At 32.7% G+C, this 20554-nt stretch overlaps 2 protein-coding genes across 2 annotated transcripts; both read left to right on the top strand.

Annotated features, from left to right (window-relative positions):
* The first annotated feature begins 9703 nt into the window (after positions 1–9703).
* On the top strand, positions 9704–11946 carry LOC127129424 (tyrosine-protein phosphatase DSP3). Its single transcript, XM_051058610.1, has 5 exons — positions 9704–9735; positions 10746–10839; positions 11252–11309; positions 11419–11462; positions 11564–11946. The coding sequence occupies exons 1-5, from the start codon at positions 9704–9706 to the stop codon at positions 11819–11821; spliced, it is 486 nt and encodes a 161-aa protein (XP_050914567.1). The 3' UTR covers positions 11822–11946.
* A 5771-nt stretch (positions 11947–17717) lies between these two features.
* On the top strand, positions 17718–19923 carry LOC127128872 (BTB/POZ domain-containing protein POB1). The gene is made up of 4 exons (XM_051058245.1): positions 17718–17951; positions 18307–18374; positions 18456–18519; positions 18609–19923. The coding sequence occupies exons 1-4, from the start codon at positions 17780–17782 to the stop codon at positions 19703–19705; spliced, it is 1401 nt and encodes a 466-aa protein (XP_050914202.1). The 5' UTR covers positions 17718–17779; the 3' UTR covers positions 19706–19923.
* The last annotated feature ends 631 nt before the right edge of the window (positions 19924–20554 follow it).

Genomic DNA, 20554 nt, shown 5'->3' with positions numbered 1-20554 from the left:
CTTGACTATGGCATTTTGTTTCCTGCAGCTGATGAAGGAAAAGAATGCAAATTAGTGGGATACACCGACTTAAGTTGGTGTAGTGATGATGAGGATCAAAAATCCACAGTTGACTATGTATTTATGCTAGGTGGTGCACCAGTTGCTTGGAGTTCGAGAGAAGAGCCAGTAGTGGAATTATCATCGTGCGAAGCATAATACATAGCTGTTTCTCTTTGTGCATGTCAAGCAACATGGATTGTGAATCTGGTCGAAGAGATAACATCGAATAGTCATGGAGCAATTACCATGAAGATAGACAGCATGTCAGCTATCAACCTGGAGAAGAATCCGATAGCACATGGTCAAAGCAAGCACATCGAAATGAGGTTTCATTATCTTTGAGAGCAGATGGCAGATGGAAAGATGAACGTGGAGCACTGCAGAACTGAGAATCAAATTGCAGACATCATGATGAAGGGAGTGCAAGTCGAAGTGTTCAGAAGACTAAGAGCTATGATGAATGTAGATATCTTAGACACAATGAATTAGGTGGTGTGTTTAATTGTAATTCCTTGTGTCAAAGCAGGTTGCTCAACAGAACAAGAAAGTGTTGAACCATCTAGTGTGTTGAGTTGTATTAGTGTCGAAGTGTCGAAGCATGTTGCTTCACACAGGATTTCGACTTAGGCCTATTTTAATAGTGTTAGCTATTTTGGGTTTTTATAGTTTTGGGCTTTGCCTTGAGGTCCAAGTTAACCTAAATTTGTAAATAGAGGGAGTAACCCTTATTTTTGTAGTGAAGTGAATATAGTATTCATAACACTTGTAATTCACAATATTTTGCAGTTGCAAAGTGAATAACAAGTTTTCCACAGTTTGTTGGCAGAGAGAAACTCTGCAGAATTCTAATTACTCTTCTCCTTCATCGTTATTTACACTCTTTATTTCTCAATTGTTCTTTCTTTTCATTGCTATTATGTGGGTGATAACAATCTTGTTCATCAAGATTGATTGAAATTCTCCATAGGTTTTGGGGGATTTCCAACAGGATTGTCGGACCCACTGTGATAGCTCTACAACTATGAAACATTTGCAGGAGGCCTGAATCCACAAATTGACCTTGGGACCTTCTTATCACACAACAACAACTCATATCAAATAACACATGACTGGCGTTGTAGGGTTCAGTAGCAACCAAACTAAAGTGAACAAAAGATGTGTCAACCATTGATTAGTAGCAGATATTTACAATAATTCAATATAGTATCAGTTGAAAAATGTGTGCCTTAGTAATGTCGAGCAATTCAACACCTTTTCAAAAACATATCTAAGTATGATTGCATTACATTTAACATAGACATTTTTTCCCTTTCAATTTTTGGAACCCTAATATGGTTCATTTGATATGAGTTTTAAAATTGTTTCCCTCTGATATGTAGATAAATTTTGAAGCTACGCCAATTCATATCTTATTTCTAAAAGATGAAATGAAAAAAAATTATCAACAAGAAGACATCTAGAATAATCTCATAAACACCTATGAAATGAACACCATTCAAGTCATATAAACACTCACTTTTGAATAAGAAAACTGGAAGAAGAAAAAACTAAGTTTTGGAGAAAAAATATTAGTGTAAACCATTGTGTTTCTGAATGTCCTCCATTCTCCTTTTGCTTGTGGAAGAAGTCTCAACATTAGGACGAACATCGTTCATAATTTCAAGTTGAATGATTCTATCGAGAAACTAGAATCATTGAAGGCAAAGCTAAAATCAACATCCTCAGAAGCTCCGTTTCTAGAGGCATCTGAGTTGAAAGACTCAACTAAATTGGTGTTGTTGTTGATAGCGTTCATTCTGTGTTTGATAAAGAAACACTGAACTTTCTTGCAAAGAAAGAATAAAGAAAATGAGAAAGAGGATGGTGTGAAACTGAAATCTATAACTAACTATGAGAATGAGAAGAGAATGGTAATGAAAATAAAGTAAGTGTTTCTCCTTTATAATGAAAATAAAAAGTGTTGGAAAAAGAAAGTGTATGTATTTTTCAAGAGTATAACATAAAATTGGTTAATTTAATTTTAGGACGTTACATAATAATACTAGTTTTTTTTAGTGTTTTAAAATTCGGACAGCCAGACCGGTTAGATGATAAAAGTTAGAGGGAAGAGAGGTTTGATAAGTTCTTCGAATCATAGTTGCAAATGATTCGATAAAAATTGATATGACCGGGTGAAATTACTAGTCAGACTAATGAATTCACAGGATTTTTAAGTCGGCGGATTGATCTTTTTATTTTATTTTTTTAGTTTAATTATAATTTTGATTCCTTATTTTTATTTTTTCAAAGTTTTGGTGCTTGTGTTTTAAAATCTGATTTTATTAATATTATTTATAATAATTAAATAATATTAAAATTAGTTAAATATTTTTTTTGTAAAATTTTAAGAAATTTTAAGATAAGTTTTCAAAACTGTAGTTTTATTAATTACACTATAAATCTCTTTAATGTTTAATTTGGTCAAAGAAATGTGAGATATATATTTTATAATTACAATAATTTTCTTTGATACAATTCTCATTAAATTTATTTATTATTAATTATATAATAAAACAATAGAATAAATCTAAAATTAATTAAACTATATAATAATACTATAAATTAGTAATTTTGAAAAAAAAATCATGATATCAAATAAAAATAAAATTATATTTTTATATTATTATAAATCATGCGGTCCGATCATCCGAGCAATAATTCAATGACACGATAGCATGACCGGGTCGATAATCCGTCTGGATTTTAAAACATCGTTTTGTTGTTATTGTGGATATTCCTGCGATATATTGGTGTGAAATGCTTATTTTTAATCAAATGAAAATTGACGTGGTAAACAGGGAGTCCTTCAGATCTGCTGAACATCTCACCAACCAAATGTTTAGCCCTTCAGATCTGTCGAACAACGAGCCTCTCGGACCACTTATCTGAGATCGAAGGATCGATATACATTTGTAGTCAACCGTAAAATTTAATTAATGTATTTGTAAATTAACTATATAATAGTGAAAGTATATAGGGTTAAATATGTTTTTGATTCTCATAAATATTGTGATTTTAATTTTTAGTTCCTTAAAATTTTTTTCAAAGAATGGTCCTCTTAATATTTTTTGTCCATATTTTTGATCCCTCCTGTCAATATCCATTAATAGAAGTTGACGTGGCACACATCACGTGAACGTTTTTTTGATGATTGGACGCACAAATGACAATGACAAAAATACTGATGTGGCATGCCATATGACTAAGGTCAATATTATACTTGAACCCATAAAAATTGGTAGCTAAAATCATAACTAATTTATAACAAATTCAAAAATCAGAAAATTTATATGAAATTGGTAACTCGAGTTTATACAAATTTGGATTTGATTATATGGAATTGGTAATCATGTCTCTCCTTTCATGTATAGTATAAGGATTCCAATAATCATATCATATGTCTAAAAGTTCATCAAACTCACTTTCATTGAGTGAATTTGTTTCATGTTTAGATATGAATGGATGCACAGAAGCAGAAAAACAAGTACAGTATAATTGTTCCTACATATAACGAACGACTCAACATAAACCTCATTATTGTTCCTTTTATATTATGATCAATCATACGCAACTTAACTTTGTTCCTTATATTATACTCTCTTCAAATTTTCTTGTTTTCTTCGTACCTGCCACAACTTAACTTTGCCCTTTTTGTTTGCAATTCGAAACGGGTGCTGATATAGTTACAGGGATTCGTTATGTTAAAGATGGTGGTCTGCATGGATGGAATCTTATGCGAAAACTAACTAGCAGAGCAGCAAATGTTCTTGCACAAACACCTTTACGGACCGGTATCTCAAATTTGAGAGGGACTAAAATTGAATATTAATATATCTATGAGGATTATATATATATATATATATATATATATATATATATATATATATATATATATATATATATATATATATATATATATATATGAATTTAATTGAAATACACTGACAGTGTAAAAGAATTTTACACTGACAGTTAATCATAGACCTTGGATGTTGAAACAAGTTTGACTTTTATTTTAAAAATCTATAAAGTAATACAAACGGATGATAGTGATGAATCGATAATGTAAAACTTTTTACACTGACAATTTATAATAATTAATCTATCTATCTATCTATCTATCTATCTATCTATATATATATATATATATATATATATATATATATATATATATATATATATATATATATATATATATATATATATATATATAATCGATTTTGAGTAGGGCAAGACGATCCAGGACTTCAGGTCTTATTTTATTAAAATAAGTAAAATATATAGTAAATATTATATTAAATAAATTAAAGTAGAGTATATATTGTGGATTCAATCCTCTTGAACTTATTTTTTTCTAATTATTGTTGCAGATTTGATCATCTTGATTTTACTTTTTTTTCATTACTTGCATCCATTTTTTAAATGTTACATCCATTTTTTTAATTATTGTTATATAGCTTTTTAATTATTACGATAAATATTAATGATTTAAAATATTTAAAGATGAATAGAGGGATTTTGGTTGAAGTCTATTCATCTTTTTAATTATATAGCATCCAACAACGTCTTGCAATTTGGTTGAAGTCCATTTTTGAAAATATGGATTTGAGTCATCTCATCAAATCCATGCCCTTTACACTTCCGCAACATGGATTTGAATCTTTCCCACGCTTCATTTAAGGATTCATTGATTCCTTGTGCAAACACCGAGATGGTCGTCTTGGATTCCATGAACCGGTTATGGGAGAAGAATCTTTCGATGAACTTCTCTTCTAACACGTTTCAGTCTGTCATGACGGCTGGTGTTTGGTCTAAGTACCAATCTTTTGCTTTGCCGAGCAAAGCGTGGGGAAATAATCTTCTGAACAACGGGAGCTCCTGAGCCTGATCCACTCCGGCCGCCAATGCTATCTCATAAAATTTTGTGAGAAAAGCAAAGGTATCTTCATGGTCCATTCGGGTGAATGGACTTCCATATAATAAATTGAGAGTTCCCGTTTTCATCTCAGCTTTCCTTCCCGTGTGGTTGGCAAACTGAGCGGTGTTTCTTGGACTGTTTATGCATGGAGTAGAAATAGGCGGTTGTGGTGGTGGCTCCATGTTAGGTATGAATGGTGGTGGATTTGTGGTAGAAGAACTTTCTCCTTGCTCTTGACGTTGTCTATCCTGTTGCCTCCTACGTCTCGTTTTGCTATTGAGCCTCCTTGCGGTTCTCTCGATCTCAAGATCAAAAAGAAGTTCGTCCACAGGGATTTGCCCTCGCATAAAACGTAAGCTGCAAACTAAACCAAACAAATTACAAGCACAAGTCAAAAATTCAAAAGCTAAAAATTAAGCAACCATTGCGATGCTCGCAATATCAATTTACAATCCCCGGCAACGGCGCCATTTTGTTGAGTGTAATTTTAAGTGTCGGGTTTTTGTTATCGTATCCACAGGGATTGTAAGATATCACCGCCTTTCGATGGTTGTATTAATTCTTAGCTTAAGGTAACAATAGGGTTTTGGTGTTTGTCACGGTATCTTGCATAAAAATGTAATTAAATGCGGTAAAAGTTTTGGTTTGAATATTTGAGAAATATTGCCAAAGTTAGGGTTCAACGATCACTTTGCATGTATATGTTCGATCAACAAACTTATAAACTCCTTTAGATGATAAATTATTTCACAAAGTCCTCCCAATGTGTTTATCTCTAACACACATTGTGAGTTTTCCCATTTTGATCCATTGTTTATCTCTAACACAATCTATCAAAATGACAACTTTTTGGTTCAACCTTATGGTGAACAAAATCATTCATTACTATCTCTAGCTAACAAACAAGATTGGATGAAAACCTAGGTTAAGAGTTGGTAAACATCTCTCGATCATAAACCAACACAAAGAGTTTTGAATAAGAACAAAGTTTTCATCATATATTCACCATTAAAGAGTTTACAAATGAAGATCCTTACATTTACACACAAAGCTAATGATCATCTACATCTAACCTTGACAAATGGAGGACTTAGCTACTCATTTTCATGGTAGCTTGGTCGGCAAGTTTCGGAAGAAGGTTGATCAACATCCAAGTCGAATAATCAAGATTGGATGGGAATCCACCTTCTTTTTGTGAAAGATGGTTAAGAGATGAAGAGAAATGGTTTTTAGGTCACAAAAGATCCTTGGAACAATGCTGTAAAAATATCTGGAAAAAGTACAAAAGTATGGAAAAACAAGGTATGGCTCCAAAAAGTGGCACTTGCTACTTATAGAGCAGCTACTGGGCTGTCATGCTCGCTAGGCGAGCAGAATGGCTCGCCTAGTGAGCCCCTAATTGAGGCACCTGCGCCCAGAGAAACAGCCTTTACTAGACTGTCATGTTCGCCTAGCGAACAAAACCTTTGCCTAGCGAAGGGCACGCTTCAACCTTCGCTCCAGCGAGGTTGAGAGGTTTTGCTACTGGAATCCTCGTTGGGAGCTCGCTAATGGCTCGCCTAGCGAGTGAGTGCTGGCTGCGCTTTTCACCAAGTCTGGACGCGTTCGCCACACTCCTCGCTGGAAGCTCGCCTAACGAGTGTGGTGATGTTTGCCTCTGTTAAATACTGGAGCTTCTCGCTGGACGCTCGCTGGACGCTCGCCTAGCGAGTCCTTCGCCACAGCCCTCGCCTAGCGAGGCAGCTGATGAATGCTTGTTTCATTTGATCCCTTTGCCACATTTCTTGTGTCTTCATTTTCTATTATTTCATGCCTACTTCCTGCACAATAACACACAAATCAAAGGTACCAAGATAGATTATCATTGCATTGCATTTCATCTGAAACAAAGGTGGTCTCGACATTTTAGCAAGGAAATGGAGTGAAAGATACCTATATTTGATAGCTCAAATAAGCACTTTTGGGTATCTAACAGAAAGCTTTGGGGACCAAAGACTATTTATAGGCTTGATTCTACCATCAAGAATTTAAAGCCATTAAAACTCATTACCACCCAATTAAATGGTCATATCAATTTACATTCTCTCACTTGGTCCATAGAACTGATTATTGACATAAATGAGTTATGGAAAACTTACTCAAGAAATAAATATGTGAATCATAGAGATAGTCCCTCTTAAAGCGAGTAGTCTCATCTATGTATTACAGCATGTCTATTTTCAAGTATATATCTGTAATGTGGTAACTAACTTGATGAATAAACCAATGTTTACTCTTGGTCCAGATGTAACATATTTTCTCAAACTGATGTGCGCATGAAAATGAGAAAACATCACAATATAAGATTTTTATTAATAAACTGTATGTATACAATCATAAGGAGGACCCAAGTCCCATGTTCTCTACATGATCCTTAAATTTTATTGGTGGCATGCCCTTAGTCAAAGGATCAGCGATAATTAAATCAGTACTAATGTGATTAATAACTACTATTTTATCTTTCACTCTTTCTCTAATGGCTAAATACTTTATGTCGATGTGCTTGCTTCGACTTCCACTTTTATTGTTCTTAGCCATAAAGACAGCTGCTGAATTATCGCAAAAAATCTTCAGAGGTTTAGAAATAGAATCCATGATTCTAAGCCCAAAAATAAAACTCTTAAGCCATACACCATGAGAAGTAGCCTCAAAACAGGAGACAAACTCGGCTTCCATAGTAGAAGTAGCAACCAAGGTTTGCTTAGTACTTCTCCATGAAATAGCTCCATCAGCCATCATAAAAATATATCCTGATGTTGATTTGCGAGAATCAACACAACCAACAAAGTCAGAGTCTGAATAGCCGATCACATCAAGATTGTCCGTCTGCCTATACATTAGCATGTAATCTTTTGTTCCTTTAAGATATCTCAACACCTTCTTTGCATCTTTCCAGTGATCCATACCTGGATTACTCTGATATCTTCCTAAGATTCCAACAACAAATGCAATGTCGGGCCTTGTGCATACTTGAGCATACATAAGACTTCCAACAACAGAAGCATATGGAATGTTCTTCATTTGTTCCCGCTCAAAATCATTCTTAGGGCATTGATTCAAATTAAATCTATCGCCCTTGACAATGGATGCAACACTTGGTGAACAATCTTTCATTCTAAATCTCTCTAAAATTTTATTGATGTAGCTTTCTTGTGATAGACCCAAAATTCCTGGAAGCCTATCTCTGTGGATCTTAATGCCAATGACATAAGATGCCTCACCCATATCCTTCATATCAAAGTTTTTAGAGAGGAATTGTTTCACCTCATGTAGAAAACCTTTATCATTGGTTGCAAGTAGTATGTCATCCACATACAAAATGAGAAAACAAATTTTACTCCCACTGACCTTCTGGTATATACATTGATCCATGGGGTTTTCAATAAACCCAAATGAGGATATCGTTTCATGGAATTTAAGATACCATTGACGAGAGGCTTGTTTTAACCCATATATGGATCTCTTAAGCTTGCAAACCAAATGCTCACCACTATTAGAAGAGAAACCTTCAGGTTGTTTCATATAAACCTCCTCCTCTAAATCACCATTAAGAAAGGTTGTTTTCACATCCATTTGATGCAACTCAAGGTCAAAATGTGCAACTAATGCCAAGATAACACGAAGAGAATCTTTCTTTGATACAGGAGAAAAAGTATCAGTGTAATCGATTTCCCCCTTTTGAGTAAATCCCTTAGCAATGAGTCTGGCCTTGTATCTCTCGATGTTGCCTAATGAATCTTTCTTGGTTTTAAAGACCCATTTACAACCAATGGCCTTTGCCCAATTAGGTAACTCTACAAGATCCCATACGTCGTTGTTTTTCATGGAATTCATTTCATCATTCATGTCATCATACCACAAATTTGACTCTTTGCAACTCATGGCTTGTCTAAAGCTCTCAGGATCATTCTCAGCTCCAACATTATAGTCAGATTCTTGTAGATACACAATGTAATCATTAGGAATAGCTGATTTTCTTATCCTAGTAGATCTTCTTAATTTTTGATCAACATTTTCTTGTGGATCTTATTGTTCAACTAATTGTTCATCATCTTGATGACCAACTTGATTTACTAGATCATCAGTAGCTTATGGAGTCTCGATGATTGGTTGATCAACATCCATTTGAACTTGAGGGATATTGTAAATAGTAACCAATCTATTACTTGAAGTGGAAGGTTCATACTCTATATGATCATGCACAGAAATTGAATTTTTGATTTGATCGCTCCCACTAGTCAAATGATTTTCAAGAAACTTTGCATTTCTTGACTCCACAATCCTAGTTGTATGAGATAGACAATAAAATCTATAACCTTTAGACCTTTCGGCATATCCAATGAAATACCCACTAATGGTCCTTAGATCTAGTTTCTTTTCTTGTGGGTTATAAATCCTCACCTCAGACGGACATCCCCAAACGCGCATATGTCGTAATCTCGGCTTCCATCCTTTAAATAACTCAAACGGTGTCTTTGGGACAGCCTTGGATGGAACCCAATTTAGAATATACACAACCGTCTTTAGTGCTTCATTCCACAATGATTTAGGAAGATTAGAGTTGCTAAGCATACTCTGCACCATGTTCAATAATGTTCGATTTCTTCTTTCTGCAACACCATTTTGGTTCGGAGAACCGGGCATGGTGTATTGGGCAACAATCCCATGTTCTTGAAGAAACTTAGCAAATGGACCAGGTGCTTGTCCACTCCCAGTGTATCTACCATAGTATTCACCACCCCGATCTGATCTCACTATCTTTATTTGTTTTCCACACTCACTACGCCAAAAACTGGAATAGACAGCGCACCTTAGAGGGCGCTTTATTACAAAAGCGCACTCTAAAGTGAAGCGAAAAAATAAGGAGCGAACAACTGGAATAGACAGCGCACTTTAGAGGGCGCTTTTGTAATAAAGCGCCCTCTAAGGTGAAGCGAAAAAATAAGGAGGAGATAGAGGGACAACAATACAGGGCGCTTTTTAGAAAGCGCCCTCTAAGGTTACCCTTAGAGGGCGCTTTTAAAAAAGCGCTCTATAAGTCCATGTGCATTTCCAGTTTATAAAGCGCTTTTGGAAAGCCTTAGAGAGCGCTTTCATAAGCGCCCTCTTAGGCCCCCTTTAGAGGGCGCTTTTTTTCCACAAGCACCCTCTAAGGTCCCCTTTAGTAAACATTAAAATTATAACATACTGCGCGTTTTGTTATTTCACTCTCTGTTATTTTCGTTCTTTTTCACGTTAGGGTTCTCACTGCTACGATTTTCGCTACTTCTAAGGCGTTCTCCTTCCACCTCTGTTAGATCTACGACGTTTCCTCCTTCTATTAATTCATTGTTAGCTGTTCGATTTTGACACCATAGGTATTTTTCTAATCTTCATATTACTTGGTTTCTCTTCTGACGTTCGCTATTGTTCATTTTTGGTTCCATTTTTCTTGGTTCATACATTTATTGAGTATTCTCAACAATAATTATTGTGTTGCAATGCTAGCAATGGAGACTAGGCATTATGGGTTAAATTTCACCAATTGTTCCATTTTTTTTAGTTCTTTATTGTTAACTATGATTAAAATGACTCTTTATTTATTGATTTATTGATGTTATATATATATATATATATATATATATATATATATATATATATATATATATATATATATATATATATATATATATATGGTTAGGGTGAAACTTTTTTCGAATTGATGCAGATACTTGTGTCCTGAACCCTATCTGGAGGAGAATTTGGAGTTTCTTAAATCACAAAATATTCGTCTATTTCAATTTGGAATTGAGGGGAAAACGGTAATTTTTTATATTCGTATTCATCATATATGTGTTCAAATGTGTTTAATCATGTTATTTCAATGTATGATGTTTTGAATTGGGTTTTGATTGTTGTTAAAAAGTCTGTGATTGTTTGAATCATTCTGAATTTTGTTAATGAAATTTCATTGAAATCATGAAATGTATGTGTATTACTCAAAGTTTGAATTTTTTCTGTGATTGTGTTATTTTTGCAGATTATTAGATTAGGGTTTTAGGTTTAATTGTATAATTAGGGGAAAAGGGGGGTTTGGGGTTTATCATAAATATGGGTTGGTGTTAGCTGCTAATAATCATGAAATTTGACCTTTGTGGATTGGTGATTCATTTTTTGTTTTATCTCTTCTTTTTTTTTATTTTAGAGTTAATAAATCTTTGTATTTTTCTGCAGGAAGTTTCTTTACCTATTCTCAGTGATTCTATTATGGAGGCTTTGAAAATTTTACTTGGTATTTGAAGCAAGCTTATTCAACTTTGAAATGCAGATTTTTTGTATATCTTTGTTGGTGTTTCTCTTGTTTGTTAGATATCTAATTCCTTAATTTTGTCTGGTTTCAGATGTGAGAAATCACCCTGTTTTGATTCATTGCAAACGAGGAAAGGTATAAGATTGATCACTTGCAAGTTTATCTTCTCAATTCTGAATTTCTGTTTTGAATTCCTAATTGTTTGTTCTAATGATGATTTTTCTTTTGTAATGCAGCATAGAACAGGTTGTGTAGTTGGTTGCTTCAGAAAGATGCAGAACTGGTGTCTATCTTCTGTGTTTGAGGAGTACCAGCGTTATGCTGGTGCTAAATCCAGAACATCGGATTTAACATTTATAGAGATGTTTGACATCATAAATCTTAGGCAGTGCCTCTACAGCATCATCTACCAGTATCAAGGTGCTTCAAAGAAGCACATATTGATGTATCAAGGCGAGACTACGCAGAAGCCACCCCGTTTGACATCGTTTTAGCTGCTGCACTGGCTATCAACTCCATTTTTGGATTTGGTAGAGAACTCATACTTCAAAGTAATTTTTTGGAGTCTTTGAACATATATCCTTAGGGTTTTTAAAGATCTTTTGAGTACTGCTATTGACATGCATATTCTCAGAGATGCTTTTGCTACTTAGTTTTATTCATAGTTAACAATAAAGAACTAAAAAAAACATACATCTCAGAGATGCTTTTGCTACTTAGTTTTATTTCTTTTTAAGTTATGAATTGGTTGTATATTTAGAATCTTTAGAAGTTAAACGATTATATATCAGTGGATTGTTGTATATGTATGGATTGTTGTATATAAGGCTTGTTGAATGCAATGTGTGAAAAAGGGCTTCAAATTATACAGTTTTAGGTGTACTGCTTCAATATACAGGTTGTCTAAAATAAATAAAAAAATATAGCGCTTTTTAAAAAAAAAATTTAAATAACCATCCACTTTAGAGGGCGCTTTCCAAAATAAGCGCCCTCTAAACCCTTTAAATTTCCACTTTAGAGGGCGTTTTCCAGTAAAAGCGCCCTCTAAACCCTTAAAAGTTTCCACTTTAGAGGGCGCTTTCCAGTAAAAGCGCCCTCTAAACCCTTAAAAGTTTCCACTTTAGAGGGCGCTTTCTTTAAAAAGCGTCCTCTAAAGTGGCCCTTAAAGGGCTTAAAGAGCCACTTTAGAGAGCGCTTTCACCAGGAAAAAAAGCGCTGTCTTTACCTATGCCAGCGCCAGATTAGAGGGCGCTTTAAAGCGCTGTTATAGGCCAAAAAAGCGCCCTCTTTTCCCTTATTTGGCGTAGTGACTAGTTCTCAACTTCAGCCTTAAAGACTTTGAAGGCATCCAATGCTTCATATTTATTGTTAAGCAAATAAATATTCATATATCGTGAGTAATCATCTATGAAAGTGATGAAATATTTCTGACCATGTGCATCCATATCAGGACATCATATGTCTGTATGAATTCTTTCTAATATACTTGAACTTCTATTGGCACCTTTCTTAGACATGTTGGTCTGCTTTCCCTTAATGCAGTCAACACAAGTTTCAAAGTCAGCAAAATCTAGAGTATTAAGTACCCCATCTTTTACTAACCTTTTAATTCTCTCTATGGAGATATGTCCTAATCTCCGATGCCATAACATAGAAGAATTCTCATTAATATTACACCGCTTAGTGACAGTTTGAACATGCATTGAACTATAAATGGATTCGATTTGTAAATTAATACGATAAAGACCATCAGACAATATATCATTCCCAACATATTTCGAATTATAAAATAATTCAAATAAGGTGTCTTTAAAATTAAAGGAATATCCAAAAGGTACAAGTCTAGAAATTGAAATCAAGTTTCGTGAGAAACTTGGTACATAAAAGGTCCTTTCTAATTTCAAAACAAAACCATTATTCAAAATTAAATTGCAAGTTCCAATAGCTTCCACATGTGAGCCTATCCTGCTTCCTGATAGGACAGTCCGCTCACTTTCCACTGGCTTCCTTAGGTTTTGCATACCCTGTAAGGAATTTGTTATATGGATTATTGATCCAGAATCAATTCACCAGGTGTTAATATTAACATCGGTCATATTAGATTCATAACAAACAAATGAGAATAAATTACCTTTCTTCTCAAGCCATTCTTTGAATCTAAGGCATTCCTTCTTCATGTGTCCTCCCTTTTTACAGAAGTAACACTTTGCTTCTTTCTTTCTTGATATCACCTTGCGGTGGTATTTTGAATTTCCCTTTTTGATTGGCTTGTGACTTGTCAGTTTGGAAAGCTTTGTTCTTCCCGCGAGTGCTTGTCAGCAATGCACTCTCACTCTGTTCCATTACAAGTCTTTCTTCTTCCTGAACACACATGGTCATTAATTCATTGATTGCCCATTTGTCTTTATGTGTATTGTAGGAGATCTTGAAAGGCCCATAGTCAACCGGAAGAGAGTTCAGAATATAGTGCACCAGGAAGGAGTCAGACATATCAACCTCAAGTTTCTTAAGTTGAGCTGAAATGTCACGCATTTTCATTATGTGCTCACGCACACCTTATAGTTATCTCCTCTGAGCTCGGGAATATCACATCGGATATCAGAAAAATTAGTAGGTTGAGAAGCTAAAAAGATAAATAAAATTGATGTCAAAATTCGAGGCATAAATATTATCCAAATTGTATGTACTACCAATATAAACATACCATAAAATAAATCTTGCAACATAAAATTACTTGTGGGCTAAATTTTAATGTAATAAGATTTAAAAAAAAGTTGCGATAGATTTTTCAAACCTCACACTTTACGTGCATGATATAATTTTGTTTTTCTATCCAAAATTAATACTTTATGATATAACTATCAAATTATGTACCAATTCATAATTCCTGTGGGCAAGTTATGAAAACATTTTGACTTTTATCACGGTTAATCATACAAATATAATAAAAATTCTTGTAGGATAAAATTCATTATACCACGAATAATTAATTACAATTTTATGTCTAATGATTTATGTGATCTCAAAATTTTAAAAAAAAATCTTAATTAATTTAAGGATGTTGTGGCTAATCCAAATTAATCAAAATTATGACGATCACAAGACATAGTAACTCAATTATATGAGAGAACAAAATTAAATAAATAAGATCTCTTATACAATTGCTTAACAAAATAATAACATTATAAATCAATTTTAATTTATACACAAATTTAATTCAAAGATTAAATAGTAAGACATAATGATCAGTAAAAATGAAATCATATGAAATCATATAGATATGAACAGAATTAAAATACATGTTTAACAAAGCAGTCAAGCGGTAACATTCATGAATGCCATGGATCAGGACCTACAAAAAATACATGTTGGCCGGTCCATAATTTTGGGACCACATGAAATTGATTTTTTATTATTAATAATAATTATAATAAAAATAAGAACCGTTAAAGAACCTATCAAAAAAAATACATGTTGGCCAGTCCATTTTTTCCTTCCTAAAAGACCTAATTTCTAGTCCATTTTTTACTTCCTAAAGACCTAATTTCTAGACCTCCCCTTCAAATCTTCAAGTCATCTCTGAGTTCTCCATTTTTTCTTGTCCAAGCAATGTGAATGATCACTTTGGATGCCCCTTTCCCTGTTCAAATTCCAATGCTGGCCAAGCCTGCAATATCAATACAAGAATGTGCCAAATCAGTTCAAATAAATTTTTGAGGCATACCAATACAAATTCAATTATGCACAAAGCAATGCAGTTCATACAAGGCACTATTGCAAGCATGCGGGATCAGTTCAAAAGTAAAACAAAACATGCCACAATATAACCTGGTTGCAGCATTTCAATCAAGATATGGGAATGCAAAACAGTCCAGCTGTGTATGTTCAATTTCACAACAAGGTGAAGTAACGTTATAATTTTCATATTCATCTCAAGAGCAATGCACCTAATGTAGAAACTGAATTTTGCCTTATGGATACTTGCAAAGTTGAACTTATGTGCTTAAAGGGAGCTTGCATTGAATGGAGAACTTGGAAACAAGATTGTTTTAGGAGGTGAGAATTTGTGCCTACTAGTATTGATGCTTGAAATATGAAAATATATTAGGTGCACCTAATGCACATATTATTATGGAAATTAAGTCAAAGTATTTGTGATGAAAGTTTGTAAAATGCTTGTAATGTGATTTTGTAAAATAACAATTTTATGATGATCATGTTTATGAAATGGAAAAAACTCGCTTATGATTATTATGGAAATAATGCATATTAATCGATGCTTCAAAATTTAAATTTCTTTCGGAATAAATTTTGTATGACATGCTTATATGACATGACCTAGAGGAACATGGTCAAATGGCTTATACTTGTGTTAACTTTTATTATTTTTTACAAAAAATAAAATATATTATTTTGCTATTTTTCAATTAATTTTATATTAGACTAAAATAAATTAGTTATTTTTGTGTTATTTTAATCTAATAAGCACTTCTCATTTATAGGTTTTAGAAATAGTGCAAATAAAGGAGGCGGTGTAAGTATATTATTTTATGTTTGTTCATAGAAATAAATTCTTATAATTTTGGATAGTCTATTCTTTTTATCTTTAAATTTACCATTATTGTTATTAAATTTTGTAAGAGTTTTAAATGTTTTTAATAGAATTTTATTGTTAGTTATTAGTTTATTTTATTTTATTTTATTTTTGAATAGTCGATTTATTTTTGTGCTTAATGTTTTTTGATTTACCAAAATAGTGTTGTTATTCTTTTTAGATATTAGACTCTATAAAAAAATTAAAGGATATGCAATAAAGTTTAGAGGTAAGGTGAGAAACTTGAATAAAACAATTGAGAGAATAAAAGATTATAAAATTAAATTAGGAATTTAAGATATATGATAATTGTGTTTAATTAGGAGTAACTCTTATGAAAAGATAATAAAGTTGCTGTAACATGATTTTTAGATAGAAGTTGAAGTGAAACCATGCTTGGAAGATTTAATCTTAAGTATGAGACATCATATTTTAATTGATGTGATTAATATATTAATTTTTAATATATTAATTTTTAATATATCATATGTTTTAATATAATTTATTGCTTTAACTTTAATAATATTATAATAAAAATCTATTTTACTTATATAAAAAAAATTAAATCTTAAATTTATATTTTTGATTTATTATTCAAATTTAGATTTATCTAAAAGCACTAAAATGAGATAACAATGATCACTTTAAATTTGAGAGTTTGTGAATTTTAAATCATCACTAAAGAACAAATATTTGAATTTAGAGATTATCATCAATCAAGGGGTTGCAAAATAGGGTCAGTTTGCGTTGTTTTTTTTAAAAATGATTTTTATAATATAACATATTTTGATGTAAAAAAAAATTATAAAGAAATTTTTCATAAAAATTTTAAATGAAAATTTAGTTTGAATAGTTTCTTAAAATATTATTTTAGGTATTTTATCATTTTATCTATTTCTTTTAAATATTAAAATTTTAAAAAATCACTTAATTTTGAAACTATTTTAAATAGTTTTTCGTAAAAATTATTTTTGAAATAGAACTTTTCGAAAAAACTGTGATTTAACTTTGATCTTCAATAATGTAGATTTATTTTGTAATATATCAAAATTAGTCTTTTAATTTATAAAAAACAAATTTAGAAAAACTAGTAATATTTTGAAAAATATTTTTGCAAAATCCATTTTCAAAAATATAAAGAAAAAATCTGTTTTTTAAAACTAAAACAAACTGACCCTTAAATTATTTGTATTGCTTTTTAAATAGTTTAATTAATTTAGCAATTATAATTGTTTAATAACATAAAATATTTTTATAATATTATGAAATATTCATCTCAAATTAATTTTATTGACCGAAAGAATAATTAATTTTACATTTCCATCAAATCATTTTTTTTAAATTGTAGAAATAATTTTAAAAAATGGTTTGATTAAATGTACCAATAAATAAATATAATTAATATTTTGAATCTATACAAAGTAAAATCTATGAATTAAGTCATAAAATAAATTGTAGAATAATTTTAAAATGTGGTTTGATTAAATCTATCAATAAATAAATATATATAAAATTTTGAATCTATACAAAGTAAAATCTATGAATAAAGTCATAAAATAAATTGTAGAATAATTTTAAAATGTGGGTTGGTTAAATGTATCAATAAATAAATATAAAATTTTGAATCTATACAAAGTAAAATCTATGAATTTAGTCATAAAATAAAAGAATTAATGAAAAAAATTATAAATTAACTTTTTTAAGCAAAATTTCTTTTTCAAACAATCTTAGTTTCAGAATAAATAGAGAAGCAGTCTGAGTTATTTTCATTACAATTGTCTTCTTCTAAACACATTCTCTATCTTTCTCCATCCTCGTTGTTATTTTCTTTGTTATTTCTTGTAAAGTTAATCACAACATGAGTAGTATCAACAACACTAATGAAGTTGAGTTTGTAAACATGATGGACTCATATTCCTCTAAAAATGAAGGTTCTGAGAACAAAGATCTTGGCTTTGCCTTCAACAATTCTGATTTCTCAGATAGAATCTTTCTACTTGACGTCATGAAGGATAGCCAGCAATGCAGTGGTATGTATAAATCTTGTTTTCCAAAATCCTTACTTTTGTGTTTTTTTTTCTTCTCTAGAAATGTGAGGGAAATAAAGAGAATGAGTTGAAATTTAATACTGAGATTAAATGGATCAATCTTAGGGTTTCCACCAAAAGGAAACTTTTTCAATGTTAAATATTGTTTTCAAAATTTCTGAATTGCTCAAGATTATTAATGTTTACATGTTTAATCAATACTATACGGAACCTGTATATAATTTTTACTACTGCTATATATATACGTTAAGTTTGGTATAGTATCGGTTAAATACATTATTGAACTGCACCTTCCAGTGAATTGATTATTTGGAAAACATTCATCTGTTCTCTGCAGTCTTTGAAATAAAGACATTGTTCGTTAGCTCTCTCATCCTGTCGGCGAAGAGCCCGTTCTTTTACACGGTAGACGTCTCTTCTTTATTGGTTAGATTTCAATAGCTTTCTGTAAATTTTGTTTGTTTATTTATGTGTATTATTGTGTAGCTCTTCTCAAAAGGGATGAGAGAGTCGGAGAATAGACACGTGACTCTGAAAATTGCTGCATCAGGTATAAAAGTTTTTCAGATTATATCCTTAATCATATTTGTTTTCTCTAATAATTGAATTACTAATCCTGATTTAATTTGGTTGTTACAGAGGAAGCTCCATTCATGGAGATTCTAAATTTTTTGTACACCAATTCTCTGAATGTTACCTCACCACCTATATTGCTGGATATCCTGATGGTTGCTGACAAGTTTGAGGTTGCGTCCTGCATGAGATACTGCACCCGGGTATTGCTGAACATACCCATGACGCCGGAGTCCGCATTGCTGTATCTAGAACTTCCCTCTAGTGTCTTGATGGTTGATTCTGTTCTGCCATTGATTGATGCAGCAAAGCAATACCTTGCATGTCGGTACAAGGACGTAACCAGGCATCAGGAGGAGCTGATGGGCTTGCCTTTGGTTGGAATGGAGGCATTACTGTCAAGTGATGACCTGCGGGTTGCATCTGAGGATGTAGTGTTCGACTTCGTGTTGAAATGGGCAAAAGCTCAATACCCAATCCTCGAGGAGAGGAGGGAAGTCCTCGGGATGAAGCTTGCCCGATTCATACGCTTCCCGTACATGTCTTGCCGTAAGCTGAGGACGGTCGAGACTTGCGATGACTTCGATCACGAAGTTGCTTCGCAATTAGTATCTGACGCCCTAGATTTCAAGGCTGCGGCACCACACCGAAAACAGATACTAGCAGCGGAGTCAGCTTCCACTAGTCGCGTATTTATTGAGCGGTCATACAAGTTCCGCCCTGTTAAGGTCGTGGAATTTGAAGTTCCGTGTCAACAGTGTGTGGTCTACTTAGACCTGACACGGGAGGAGTGCGCGAACTTGTTCCCATCTGGCCGGATCTATTCAGTCCCCTTCCGTTTATGTGGCCAGAGGTTCTTCTTGAAGGCACACTGCCGCATGGACCAGGAGAGCTCCTACCATTGCTTCGGCTTGTTCTTGGGCATGCAGGAGAGATCTTCCAGCTACGAAGTCGACTATGAATTTGCTGCTCGGACACGGCCAAAAGAGGAATACATCAGCAGATTTAAAGGCAACTATATATTCAAATGTGGAATGGTTGTAGGTCATAGAAACTTGTTTTCTACACCATGGACATCGTTCATGGCGGAGGATAGCAGCTTCTTCATCAATGGCGTTCTCCATCTCAGAGCTGAACTCACCATTAGAAATAGACTAAATTAACAATAATAAATTTAGTCTTTTAGTTGGTACCTCTGATTTCTGCAAATTGCATTTGGTGGCTTCTGAAGCAAATTTCAACAGAAAAAAATGTCCCCACACTCTAGCTTTATAATAAACTTGTCCTTTCAATCTACATTGGGATCAAATACAATTTTGTATAATTGTTTGGTTGAATTTGAGTTTGAAATGAACTTTTTTTTTATTTATATTTTTGTTTATTAAGTGAGTTTTATTTACATTTTGTCTGACTTTTATAATATTTTTTTTAAGGAATTTAATAGGCTTAATTAAACTTTTGGTCCTTAAAATAATTTAAGGGTTTGCTTACTTTTTAAAATTAAATATTTTAAAACTGCTTTTGAACATGAGAAATGCTTATAAGATCTTTGAGAGCACCAATTAAACTTTTTGAAGCGGAATAATTATCTTCTACATGTTTCACTATTAAACGTTTTTTCAAACCAGAATTTGAAGCTTTTAGGTTGATGAATCACACCCACACCCCCTTTTTGCCTGGCTACATGTAAGATTTATCTGCAAACATTTTGACTGGCAGAATTGTCTTGGAGGACGTGAAATAGGATTAAACTATAGTTGATTAGAACCTCATAAAATATTTATTAAATTAAATCATGATTAAATAAGACATTTGTTTTATCCTAACTAAATTGTAGAAAACACACAGAGTCTTCAAATACTTGTGACAACTCTGACTCACCATAATATTCCCAACCTTCTACTTCCCCATAGAATTAACAAGTACAGACTTTTGGAACAACTTGCTTAGATGAACCTCGAACATATTTAGCTAACTTAATCTGAATCGTAAAACTACCAAACTGGATATCA

The sequence above is a fragment of the Lathyrus oleraceus genome, chromosome 3 (genome assembly GCF_024323335.1).
Source record: "Lathyrus oleraceus cultivar Zhongwan6 chromosome 3, CAAS_Psat_ZW6_1.0, whole genome shotgun sequence".
Classification (NCBI taxonomy): domain Eukaryota; kingdom Viridiplantae; phylum Streptophyta; class Magnoliopsida; order Fabales; family Fabaceae; genus Lathyrus; species Lathyrus oleraceus.
This window is presented reverse-complemented; position numbering and strand designations above follow the sequence as displayed.